General features: G+C 30.6%; 1 protein-coding gene across 1 annotated transcript; it reads left to right on the forward strand.

The window, feature by feature from the left end:
• The first annotated feature begins 10703 nt into the window (after positions 1-10703).
• LOC129902769 (WUSCHEL-related homeobox 4) lies at positions 10704-12565 on the forward strand. The gene is made up of 3 exons (XM_055978161.1): positions 10704-11025; positions 11458-11745; positions 12088-12565. Exons 1-3 carry the CDS (start codon positions 10762-10764, stop codon positions 12259-12261), a joined length of 726 nt encoding a protein of 241 aa, XP_055834136.1. The 5' UTR covers positions 10704-10761; the 3' UTR covers positions 12262-12565.
• The last annotated feature ends 472 nt before the right edge of the window (positions 12566-13037 follow it).

Consider the following 13037-nt stretch of genomic DNA (forward strand, 5'->3'; position numbering starts at 1 on the left):
AGAAGATTGAGGGATCGATAAAACAAGAGGCTCGAGAAGTGGAGATAAAAGTAGAAACAAGTGAAGATCCAAGTATCAAAATATTTCATGTCATCATTATAGAAAGAAAGGACATATTAAAAGATTTTGCAATAAGTTGATGCAAGACCTTAGAGAAGGAAAGATAGAAGAAAATAATAGAGACAATGTTATTGTTGTTGTCCAAGATGACCTTCTCTTTGCTTGTGATTAAAACGCCATTAATTTTGTATCTCAAGATATAAGTTGGATAGTCAATTTTAGAGATAAATCGCATGTCACACCGAGGAAAGGCTTCTTTACATCTTATACTCTTGTTAGTTTCGGCGTGTTAAAGATGGATAATTTTGATGAGGTTAATGTTCTTGGTGTTGGCACAGTTTGTTTGAAGACCAATCTTGGTACAACGTTAGTCCTTAAGAATGTCAAGCACACTCCAGACATTCTTTTGAATTTGATCTTTATATGACAACTAGATAATGCTGGCTATAATAATGACTTGTTCAATGGCCAATGGAAGCTCACCAAAGGTTCATTGATTGTAGCTCGAGGAAGAAAACAATCAAATTTATACGTGACACAAGGATCAATTCTTGGGGACTCTATAAATTTGGTAGAAAGTGAAACTTTATCAGAATTATGGTACAAGAGACTCAGTCTTATGAGTGAGAAGGGAATCACATATTTGGCTAAGAAGAATTTGCTTGCTGGTGTGAAACAAGCAAAGGTGAAAAGACGTGTTCATTGCTTAGCTGGAAAATAGAAAAAAGTTAATTTTTACAATCATCCTCCTTCAAGAAATTCTGAACTACTGGAGCTAGTACACTCTGACTTGTGTGGTCCTTTTAAAGTGAAGTCAAAAGTGGTGCATTTTACTTTGCAACTTTCATAAATGATTATTCTCGCAAGTTATGGGTATATTCTTTAAAATTCAACAATCAAGTACTTGATGTGTTTAAGAAGTTTCAAGTCTTATCTGAGAGACAAACTAGAAAGAAATTAAAATATATTCGCATTAACAATGGTGGTGAGTATATTGACCCCTTTGATAACTACTGTAAAATGCAAAAAAATCGTTATCAGAAGACCCCTCCCACGACGCCTCAATTGAATTGCTTGGCAGAAAGGATGAATAGAACTCTTGTTGAGAGAGTTAGATGCATGATTTCAGAGGCTAAACTTCTAAATTTTTTTGGGCAGAAGCACTTAACACTGTTGCTTATGTTAGCAATTTGTCTCCTACTGTTGCTTTGGATGGTTATGTTCCAAACAGAGTTTGATTTACAAAGGATGTCTTTTATGATCACTTGAAAGTCTTTGGATGTAAAACTTGTGTGATGCTCCAAAAGATGAGAGATCAAAACTGGATGTTAAAACTAACCAGTGCATCTTCATTAGTTATGGTCAAGATGAGTTTTTATATCGCTTTTATGATCAAATTGATAAGAAGCTTATCAGAAATCATGATGTTGTATTCTTTGAAGACCAAACAATTAAAGATATTAACAAGACAAAGAAAATAGATTCTCAGATTAATGAGATCTTGGTTGATGTTGATCTAGTTCCTAGTACTGACACATATTTTGCACATGAATGAATCCAAGATACTAATGTCAATGGGGATCAAGATCAGAATGATCATCAAAGTTTAGAACTTGAAGATACTCCTAGTAATGATGTTATGTTTGATCATCCACCAACTCATGTTCAAATAACTACTCCAGATGCTCCAGAAATCTCTTATAGAAGATCTACTAGGAAGAAGCTAAAATCAACACGTTATTCTCCTAATAAGTATATACTTTTGATTGACATGAGAGAACCTGAAGATTATGCTGAAGTCATGCTAGATACTCATAGAGATTAGTGGATAGAAGCCATGAAAGAAGATATGAAGTCACTTTATGAGAATGGAACATATGAGTTAGTAGAGTTACCGAAAGTTAAGAAAGCTTTGACAAATAAATGGATCTTCAGAGTAAAGCAAGAGCAACATACATCTACACCTAGATATAAAGCGAGGTTAGTTGTCAAAGATTTTGGCCAGAGAAAGGAAATTGACTTTGATGAAATTTTCTTTCCTGTTATGAAAATGTCTTCTATTCACATAGTTCTAGGCTTAGACGCAAGTCTAGATTTAGAGGTTGAGCAGATGGATGTCAAGACTTCTTTTTTTCGTGGTGATTTAGAAGAAGAAATTTACATAGAGCAGCCTGAAGGTTTCGTAGTTAAAGGAAAAGAAAACTATGTCTGCAAATTGAGAATGAGCTTGTATGGCTTGAAGCAAGTCCAAGGAAGTGGTGCTTAAAGTTTAAATTTGTTATCGAAAATGAAGAATATAAGATTTTTTTTAGATAATTGTGTATTTTTTCAGAAGTTCTCTGATGATGATTTTATTATCTTACTATGTTATGTGGATGATATGATGATTGTTGACAGAAATAAATCTAGAATTGTAGTCCTTAAAAATGAGTTGAGTAAATCATTTGCAAAGAAGGACTTGGGGCCAGCAAAAAAATTTTTAGGCATACAAATTCATCGAGACAGAAAGAAGAAGGAGTTATCATTATCCTTAAAGCAGTACATTGATAAGGTAATCAAGAGATTCAATATGAAAGAAGCAAAAGTGGTTAGTACTCCTCTTGCTAAACACTTTAAGTTGAGTACGATCCAGAGTTCATCTACTAATAAAGAGAAGAAGGAGATGTCATGTATTTCATACTCTTCTGCAGTTGGTAGTTTGATGTATGCTATAGTTTTCACTAGACCAGATATTACACATGTTGCTGGTACTGTTAGCAAAATTCTTTCTAATCTTGGAAAGGAACACATGAATACAGTGAAATGGATACTAAGATATTTGAAGGAGATGTCATGTATTCCATACTCTTCTGCAGTTGGTAGTTTAATATATGTTATGGTTTGCACTAGAACAGATATTGCACATATTGTTGGTACTGTTAGCAGAATTTTTTCTAATCCTAAAAAAGAACACATGAATATAGTGAAATGGATACTAAGATATTTGAAGGGCATTTCAGATATGGAGCTGTGCTTTGACAGTGGCAACCTTGAACTTGTATGCTATACAGACTGTGATTTGAGTGGCAATCTTGACAATTCAAAATCCATTTCTGGTTATTTGATCACTTTTGTAGGGAGAGCTATTTTTTGGAAATCTAGACTACAGAAGTGCATAGCTCTATCCACCACAGAAATCAAATATATTGCTATCACTAAAGGTGCCAAAGAATTATTTTGGATGAAGGAATTTATGAAAGAACTTGACTTTGAGCAGTCAAGGTTTGTCTTATTCTGTGATAATCAAAGTGCTATTTATCTCACCAAGCAGTCCACATTTCATTCTAAGTCCAATTATATTAGTAGAAAGTATCATTGGATTAGAATGACCGTGGAAGATAAATTATTTGGGGGTCAAAAGATACACACTGCTGACAATCTTTCAGATATGCTTACAAAAATGGTGATCGTAGAAAAACAAGAGTTTTGTAGCTGCAGGCATGAAGCCTGTCAAGAGTTCATCCACTTGAAGTCCATTTGGCCTATTGGCTGGATGGGGAGTTTGTTGGGCTATGTCCCATGTTCCCGCCAAAGGACTATAGCCTAATCTTATTTGTAAAAAGATTGAAATAATTCTCTTAATTTGGTTCCCAATTCTATTTGAAAAAATATTGGAATTATAATCCTATTTGGAGTTGGTTTTGACTTTAGGAAAAAGTACCACTCTATAAATAGGATGATTTGATAGAATTATGCAATTGCTCATTGGTAGTGTCTTTGAGAGACATTAGGCACATAAGAGAGTTTTGGAGAGAGTTTTCAACAAAAGAGTAGAGAGAAGAGAGAAGAAAAGGGTGTTTTCCGTAACAGTTTTTTCTCTTCGACCAGTAACCTTCAAATTACGTTTTTCGATTCATTAACCGTTGGATCGACTGAAAATTTTACTGAGTGTTTCTAACATCTTAGTGTTTGATTTGAACGGTGAGATCGGATTTAGAGGTTAGAAACATTCCATTTTAAGTCGTGAACAGTAGCTCTGTTTTGGATGAATTTTCTTCCAATTACTTTTGTTTGTGTAGCTATTGCTTCTCCTTGCTTGACAATTGTTGTGTAGCCATTTAGGAGAATATTTGTAACCCTCTTATTATTATAGTAGAGCAATTTAGATCTCGAAGATCCCGTGGTTGTTACCTTCTATTTGAAGAGTTTTCTCACGTTAAATTTAGTGTTATTTATTTTCTCAATTTTCGAATTTGCTTCCTTCCGTCATAACATATAATCCGTCATAACATATAATAGATAGATCAATCACAAAAGTAAGTACAAAAGAATGGTTTCATATAAATTTTGCTTCATCAAATGCTCAAAAGGAATATTCAACCACTCAAATTGAACATGTGGGACTAATTAAATTGGAGACGCATAATTAGATGCTCAAATACAATAATCATGAGCCTAACAATAATGATGATTCTTTCGCGATGTTTTTTAATTTTATCATGGTTGATTGATCAAAATATTTTTCTTAAAAATGAGAACAACGATTTCATTCCCTAATAAAAGCAGAAAAAATAAGTTTCATAAGTTACATTCCAAGCTCAGTATCACCGCCCCCAACCCATTCCAAGCTTATAGTATTATGCTAGTTAGATATAAACGCTCATATTTTCTTGCTTACTTATCAAATACTAATAAATAAATAAAAAATTTATTTATTTTTCAAGAAAATATTTTCCTCCCTACCAAGCACACCCTAAGGCTACAACATTAAGTTCTGATCCACACTATCAAGAACCAATGCACCTAGGATATATGTCCAGCTGAATCTGAATATAAAGTCCCAGTTTCTTTTAAGAATTAAGATCCAACTCCTAAAGAAAAAGCGTTCATTAATTCGATTTTTTATTTCGTTCTAAAATTTTTTATATACTTAGGGTGTGTTGGTACGGAGGAAAATATTTTCTTCCAAATTCACTAGTAAAACAAAAGTGAGGAGGAAAGCATAAGTCGAACTTTAAATTTTATAAGCTTTGAGTTAGGCTAGTCTTTGATTATGAGTCAGGAATTTGAGGAAGAGGATTTAAGATAGACAAGTTACATATTTGATAAGTCGATTAAAAATAATTATATTCGCTAGTTAAATATATTGCAAAATATACACTATTTTATATATAAATATATATGTTATATATATAATATATGATATACAAAAATTATATATTTTTTTGTCTCAATTTATGTGACACTTTTCATTTTTTGAGAGTCAAACAATTTAAGTTTGACTGAGAATTTGCGCATGAAATCTTTAAATTTTTTGAAATGAAATTTATATATTTGTAAACTACGTAAAAAGTACTATAAGTCACAATAATTGACAATTCAAAATATTTAAAAGATATATGAAAAAAATTATATTTAAAGATAGACTTGTTTGAATCTCGAAATCAGAAAAGTGCCACATAAATTGGGACGAAAAGAGTATTTGCTAGCTATTTTGATAGGCAATTGTTTATGTCAATTTCTTTTTCAGAGAAAATGTAAAGATATCACACCTAAAATAAGAACACGTACAAATTGAAAAAAATAAAATATATATTTTTATTCCCCTTGTAGAATATAATATATTCGTACTAACATTTAATTGAAACTTCTTTGCCAATTAAAGGTCCCTGAGAATAATTGATAATGAGTATGTTATTATATCACACGTACGTACTCAACTCATATTGTAGTTCTCATACGTATGTTATTATTCCTCCATTCTACTTTTTACTTCTTGTTGGTTTAGTTCATAATTAAGAATGTTCTTAATTTGGCAAAATTTTATGTTTGCCATCATAGTTCATCTGTTCCTCTTTTTTCTTTTACCTTGAAAGATGCAATTAAATAATTGTGTTCACTTTATTGAAAAATCTGTTTACACTAATTATCATATATATATATGTATGGTACAGAACCATCAACACCTTAAAAAAATATAATCTAAAACAGCTGGAGATTAATAAAAGGGTCAATCAATCTAGAAAAACTTATTAGATATAATTTAGAATGAGTTTAAGCTAATTAAAAAAATCTTTTATTTGCTTATAAGTAGAAAATATAATTCTGGTGAGCTGTACTTTGAATTAAAAAAAAAAAACTCAATAATTGGACATTATTTATTCCTTTGACGTCGGGGCACCGAAACATGAAAATCGGATAACGTGACTAATTTCAAAATTGAAATCATTACAATATGTGAAAACATTTCTACGTAGAATGACTTCTTGCCAGGCCAATAACAAGACAACTTAATTTGGCATCTAGTCCAAAGGCCGAAAGGACAAACCGATATGTAGATTTTTTATTTCTAACCTAGGTTTTGTAGGAACCTCTATAGATTTGGTCGAAGAAAAATACAACAAACAACGTTATAATTTCATAAGTGAATTCTGAAAATTATAGAGTGTATACAATTTTATTCATATTTTTGTAGGAGTAGAATGATAGTTTCCAATAAACTATCAGCATGGTTGCAAAAACGTTTCAATTTATGTGGCAAGGTTTGAATTTCGAGAGTCAAAAAATTTAATTTTGATTGTGAATTTGAGCATGAAATTTTTAATAAATAAATTTAAACATTTGAAAACTATGTAAAAAGTACTATAAGTCATAATAATTGATAATTCAAGATATTGAAAAGATATATGAAAAAAAATATAATTAAGAAAAGGCTTATTTAAATGTTGAAATTCGAAAAGTGTCATGTAAATTGAGACAAAGCGAGTATGACAATACGATAAAAAGATACAAAATAAATAAAGAAACAAATAGTAATTAGTAATGATCGAGAAAAATGAAAATGAAAAACAACTTTTGCTTATTTAAAAACAACCTTTGCTTATTTTCAAAGGGTGCATGCAAAATCTATATTTCGTGTACGACGTAAAATGGACAGTATAATATTTATAAGAATAATAATTTGATTAAAGTTATACCCTCGCTCCAACGATAAATTTGTCAGAGAAAAAAAACATCGCATGTTTGATTAGACATCACTCTTTTAATTCTGTGTGTCATGGGCCTTCAGAAATAATTTTCAAACTTTGCTTTATTCAAAAGAGTGGTTACTTGTCATTTGACACTCTCCACGCCTATGTTTTGAAAATCGACGTTGTATTGCTCTTATGAAGATACACGTAGTCATCTTCAATTCAAATATCACAATGTTATGAACCTCGGACATAATTCAATTTTAAAAGTTAGCTTATAATATTATTCATTTTTTTAATTGGATGTAAGACTCTTCCATCAACACCCATCTTACATCCGCAACTGAACATATGAATCTTGGATGTTTAATATGATGGTCTAACATTAATAAACATTAATTTAATTGTGTCTCACTATGATACAATGTTATAAATCTTTGAACCTAACTTAATCGTATAAGCTAGATATAAATGAGAGGAAGATTGCTTAAGATCATATAAGAAGATCACCCATTATTTTTTTCATCTAATGCGGGACTCTTCAATGAAATAATTGTGTGTAATTAGTTTTACATTGGATGATTCTTACAAAGGTAGTTAAGAAAACGATTTATGTTCATACAAAGATCTGTACAATCAAGATTAGGAAAGTATATACTCCCTTCGTCTCTATTTACTTGTCAAATATTTTTTATTATGATTTTTATTTCTACTAGTCAATTTTGACAAATCAAGAAAGAACAATTTTTTTTATTATATCATCAATTTATTAATATTGAATTAATTTCTTGAAAAATATAATAAGTAAATATGTTTAAAATTCTACTAATTAATAGAGATAAAATGATAAATCCACTATACCAATTATTATTTTCTTAATAAGTGTGTCAATTTAAAATTTAACTAATAAAAAAAACCGGAGTGAGTAAATAACTAGATCAGTAGATCTTTCAAGATTGGAGCTTGGGGCATAAATTTCAGCACTCCCTTGAAGATTTCCACTATAAAGTTTTTATTGGATTCACATTAATACAGTGTATTTTCTTTGTTTCAGTGTCCTTTTCTATGTTGTTTATAAAATAATTTCTTTATTATTGAATTTAATTTTCAAACTTATTTTAAAAATATTTTATTTAAATCGATGATCTATATAAAATAATTTTTTTATAACATATATTTTACTTTCTTCAGATTCCACGGATGGAGTTAAAAAATAATAATATATTATTGTTATACAAGGGACACGAGTTTTATACTTAAAAAATACAAACAAGACAAGAAATACCTGCCTTCAATAATAATCCGACACGTTTGTGAATGAGCCAGCTCCTATAGTATCCTCTCCACATTTTAAGTCAAGATGTAGATTTTCTTTTTTGACTTTTTATAACTGTCTTAGAAGAATTAACGGGTTTCGGTGCATTCACAGAATTTAATAAATTAAAAGAATAAAGTAAGTATTTAGATACACAAAAGAAATAGAAAGATATGGATCAGGAAAAAATAATTTCCAACGTTCTTGACTATATATATATATCATTTGATGCCTAAATTAATAAAATTCAATCATTGATGGGTGACAGATAATTAGGGCAATTACTTTGATGCATGTGCTTGAATCATGCAAAGACTTTTGCTATACAAAAATGGGGATAATAAAAAGTTTGAGATAGTGGTTTTTCTTTTAATAATATTTGGGAAATTGGAGTATACAGTTCCCAAAGAAAAAAGGGATATTTGGGTTATGGGCATAACTATAGCTACATCAGATGGATTTTTGTCACATATAGTATACAATATGTGTACACACGTCATGCACATAATACACATATAATATTATATTTCCTCTCTGTCCAATTTAATTTGTCTACTATAATAAAAAATTATAGAGGTTCATTTTTACTTATTTAATTTTAAAAAATAATTTATTACTAAGTTCCTTTTTTACCATGATTAACTATATTCAAAAGTGATCTAGAGCCCGTTTGGATTGACTTTAAATTGGTCAAAACAGACTTAAAGCCCCTTTTTAGCTTTTGGACGTGTTTGTCTAATGCTAACTTTAAGCCATAAAGTTCTTAAAGTCAGTAAAAAATAAAAAGTTAGGATTCCTAACTTTTTTTTTCAAAGTGCTTAAAGTCATTCTCTTTGACCACAGAAATTACTTTTATATCCCTTATATTTTAACTAAATTCTCGAACTACCTTTTTTTTATTCTTTTAATCCTAAAATTCACATCATAAGCACTTTTATCCAAACACTCAACTGCTTATTTATAAAAATAACTTTCAGCACTTCAAAGTTCTAAAAGCATTTTATACATAAAAGTTATTTTTTTTAAGCTCATCCAAACGGGCTCCTAGTACGTTAACTTATCATCTTACTCCCTCCGTCCACTTTTACGTTATAATATATTTATTACTTATTTTCTAAATTTTTTTCTTATTAGCTATAATTATTTTTATAAAATAATTTATTAATTTTTTTTTTTTTTTAATAAAAATATCAAGTCAAATATCGGACGTACCAATAAACTAAGATTTTTTTTCAACATCTTCCACTACTTAAAGACGGCATTCAATTTATTTATTTAATCGTATCCGTATCTTGGAAAGAAACAAAGAGTCCCAATTAGGAGTTTAGGGATTGGAGGAAACTTTTTTTGCTTTAATTTTTTTTTCTTCTCTACACTTCTCCTTTATTTAGTGATATAATAATAAAGTTTAGAAGGAGAATAGGCCACCGAAAAGCATGGACAAGTTACAATGATGAAAGTAAGAAGAAGAAAGAAAAAAAGGCATAAAAATAGAGAGAAAAAAGACAACAAAAATTACTCATTGCATTTGATTAGACTAGCCAACTACACACACGCATACATTCACCCACACGCTCACCTATTCATTCATTCATTCATAGCAATTTTACAGCTTTTTTTTGGTGTGTTTAATATTTTTTTCCCCTCTCTCTATTGCTAGCTCTCTATAGATCCACTTTTTTCCTCATACTTTTTAAAATGGAAATCTTAAGTCAACCTCACCTCATCATTTGGTCTTGGTTCTTCTAGGCACCCACCTCATTTCCCACTTTCTTTTAATTTTTTTTTTACCTTTTTTCTTCATCTTTTTTTTTTTTTTACTCATGTTACGTAACGTTAATATTCTGTATATGATAAGATCCAAGATGGGATTGGAGTGGTTTGAGTCGGATCTATCGTTGAATATGAAGCTTAATTGCTTGGTGAAAAATTGTGCCCTTGCTATAAGTTAATAACTTTTGACATGATGATATGTCTTAACAACTCTCTTTGTCCCATTTAGGTATCACATTTTTATTTTTAGTATGTCCAAAAAATTATGACTCATTTGTATAATTAGAAATAAATGAACTTTCAAGTTCCCTCTTTTAATTTTAATGAAGTAATTTATAGCAACATAAATATCTAATTAGATTTGTGTTAGACTATTATTTTCAAGAGTCTTTCTTTTTAAAACTTTTTGTCTAGTTAAATGATGTCACATAAATTGAATTGTAGGGCATAATACATAATAACGGGCAAAGAATTTTTACATTACTTTAATATATTATAACGAATAGTTATCTTTTAAGTGACTTGATTGCACCGTAAAAATAATCTTTTAAGCTGTCAATGAATGATGGTAGTTAAACTCCACCTTTTTATTAGGAGTGATAATTGAGTTCTATATAATGGGGAGGCCTCTAGTGGTATGAATATTAAAAGCCCTCAAGCTCCATGTACATGGGATCATCATCAGGTAGCTTAAGCATGAAGGTGCATCAATTCACACGTGGATTCTTAGAGCATGAAGCTGCTGCTCCTTCACTTACACTTGGTTGTAAACGTTTAAGACCACTTGCTCCTAAGATTAACACAACCAATAATGATACCCCATCCACCATTGTTACTCCTCCTTTTGATCTTAAGAGTTTCATTAGGCCTGAAAGTAGCACTAGCCCTCCTAAACTTGCTTTCAATGAAGACAAGAATTCCTCTCAGGTAATTTCAAATACTTTTTACTCTCTCTCTATATATTTATGTATGTATACATGATTCGTTCTGAAAGCAATTGATTCAGTTAGAATTAGTCCTATAGTGGACGATGTATAATTGATGGTACCGAGCTTTATTGGATATGTACAAATAGTACATTTCGAATTGAATAATTACTCATCTCGAATCTATAAAGTTTAAATTCTGAAGTGACATGGACTTGTCACATTAAATGGAGGGAATATTATAGCTAACATGTTTCTCTAGTTGGAAAATGAAAAACTCTAGTAATTTTAATTGATCCTACTAGTATAAACCTACTTCCACTAGTGACATACTGGGAGCTAGGACCTATAGGGGACTCGCGAAGTCCATAATTGAAAAAGTTTTTGTTCGTGAGATTACGTTGTTGATGTTTTTAATTGTTGACATATGCAGGTGGAGTCGCACCCAGGAGGAACGAGATGGAATCCAACACAAGAACAGATAGGGATACTGGAAATGCTGTATAGAGGCGGAATGCGCACACCAAACGCGCAGCAAATCGAACAAATTACAGCACAGTTAGGGAAATATGGGAAAATAGAAGGAAAAAATGTGTTCTATTGGTTTCAAAACCATAAAGCCCGTGAAAGACAAAAGCAGAAGAGGAATAGTCTTGGCCTTAGCCAAAGTCCAAGAACACCACCAGCCATCGTCACTAGTCCTTTGTCATTTGACACCAGGGTATGTCTGTCTCATAATCTCCTATAAATTTTTATCCATGTAGCTTATGACATTCGTTTGCACTATTTGTATACATAAATTTAAATCTTATAAATATAAACTTAAATATCAGTTTTGACATGTTGTAGCACGTAACGATATATTTTAAGTTGTTTTAGCTAGCACACCAATAAGTCTAGGCAAATCAACATCTACCATATATATACACTTAATAAATTTTGGGATGATCCCTTTGCGACCCTAGATTTACCCATGGTTATTGATTTCGATGACTTTTTATATATAGACAATTATTTGTAGTTATCTTTTAGTTGATCTGATAGTTTTGTTTGTTGTTAATAGGGAGAAGTAGTGAGGGAGGAAGATAGTCCATACAAGAGAAAGTGCAGGGGATGGACATTTGAATACATGGAGGAAGAACAACAACATCGACAAGAAGAAGAAAATATAAATTGTAGAGAAACTGGTGATAGGACTCTTCAACTCTTCCCATTGCATCCAGAAGGCATGAGATGATAAATTCATCAGAAGAATATTCTTTTTTAATTATGATCTGACTAGCTAATCTTTTTTCTTATTTTCGTTATCTTTAATTTTACTTTCTTCATTTTGCATGCTTTGTTTCCTTTTCTTTCTTTCTTTCCTTGTTTTGGGAAAGAGAAAAGAGAAAAGAGAGACATATGAATCATCAAATCTATGTAGTACCAAATCCCTCCTCTTGGATTCTGGGCATTCTAGTGACTTATTCCTGACCTAAAATACCCTATCTCTTATGTCTCATCGGAAATGCTGCAAAAATAATCTGTTCTTTTCTCTTTTTTTTTTACCTTTTATTTATTTTCCTCTGGTTATATTGTCCATCATCGGTTTAAAAGATGAAAACGATAACAGAGGGTTGGTAAGATGGTAAACTCTCTCCGTCTCCAAATCTAAGATTGTGTATTTGATTCACTGAAGAAACAAAAAGGTGACAGCTCTCAGGAAAGAGTGAAAAAAAAAGGGTGAAAAAGAAAAATATTAACGGGTTTATAGGCTAAATTAATGGATTCTTCTATATACCTTTCAGAATAGCCTTTTGGGGTGGTACGCTTTCTTATTTGAATTGAAGATTTGAACTTTATAAATAGTTATAATTACATTAATATCAAATTAAAATTATTATAATTACAATACTATCAAATTAATATAATAATATAGAAATTAGGTTTACAATCAAATATACTTACGAATATTCAAAAGTTTTCTCTACTATATATAAAATTTGAGCAAAAATTGTTATTAAATTCATGTGA

Source organism: Solanum dulcamara, chromosome 9 (assembly GCF_947179165.1).
Source record: "Solanum dulcamara chromosome 9, daSolDulc1.2, whole genome shotgun sequence".
In the NCBI taxonomy this organism is placed as follows: domain Eukaryota; kingdom Viridiplantae; phylum Streptophyta; class Magnoliopsida; order Solanales; family Solanaceae; genus Solanum; species Solanum dulcamara.

Excerpts from the sequence above, each read along its gene's own strand:
- LOC129902769 (XM_055978161.1), top strand. The coding sequence starts at position 10,762 with ATGTACATGGGATCATCATCAGGTAGCTTAAGCATGAAGGTGCATCAA. Across the intron at positions 11,026-11,457 it reads AAGACAAGAATTCCTCTCAG|GTGGAGTCGCACCCAGGAGG; the intron begins GTAATTTCAAAT and ends TGACATATGCAG. Across the intron at positions 11,746-12,087 it reads CTTTGTCATTTGACACCAGG|GGAGAAGTAGTGAGGGAGGA; the intron begins GTATGTCTGTCT and ends TGTTGTTAATAG.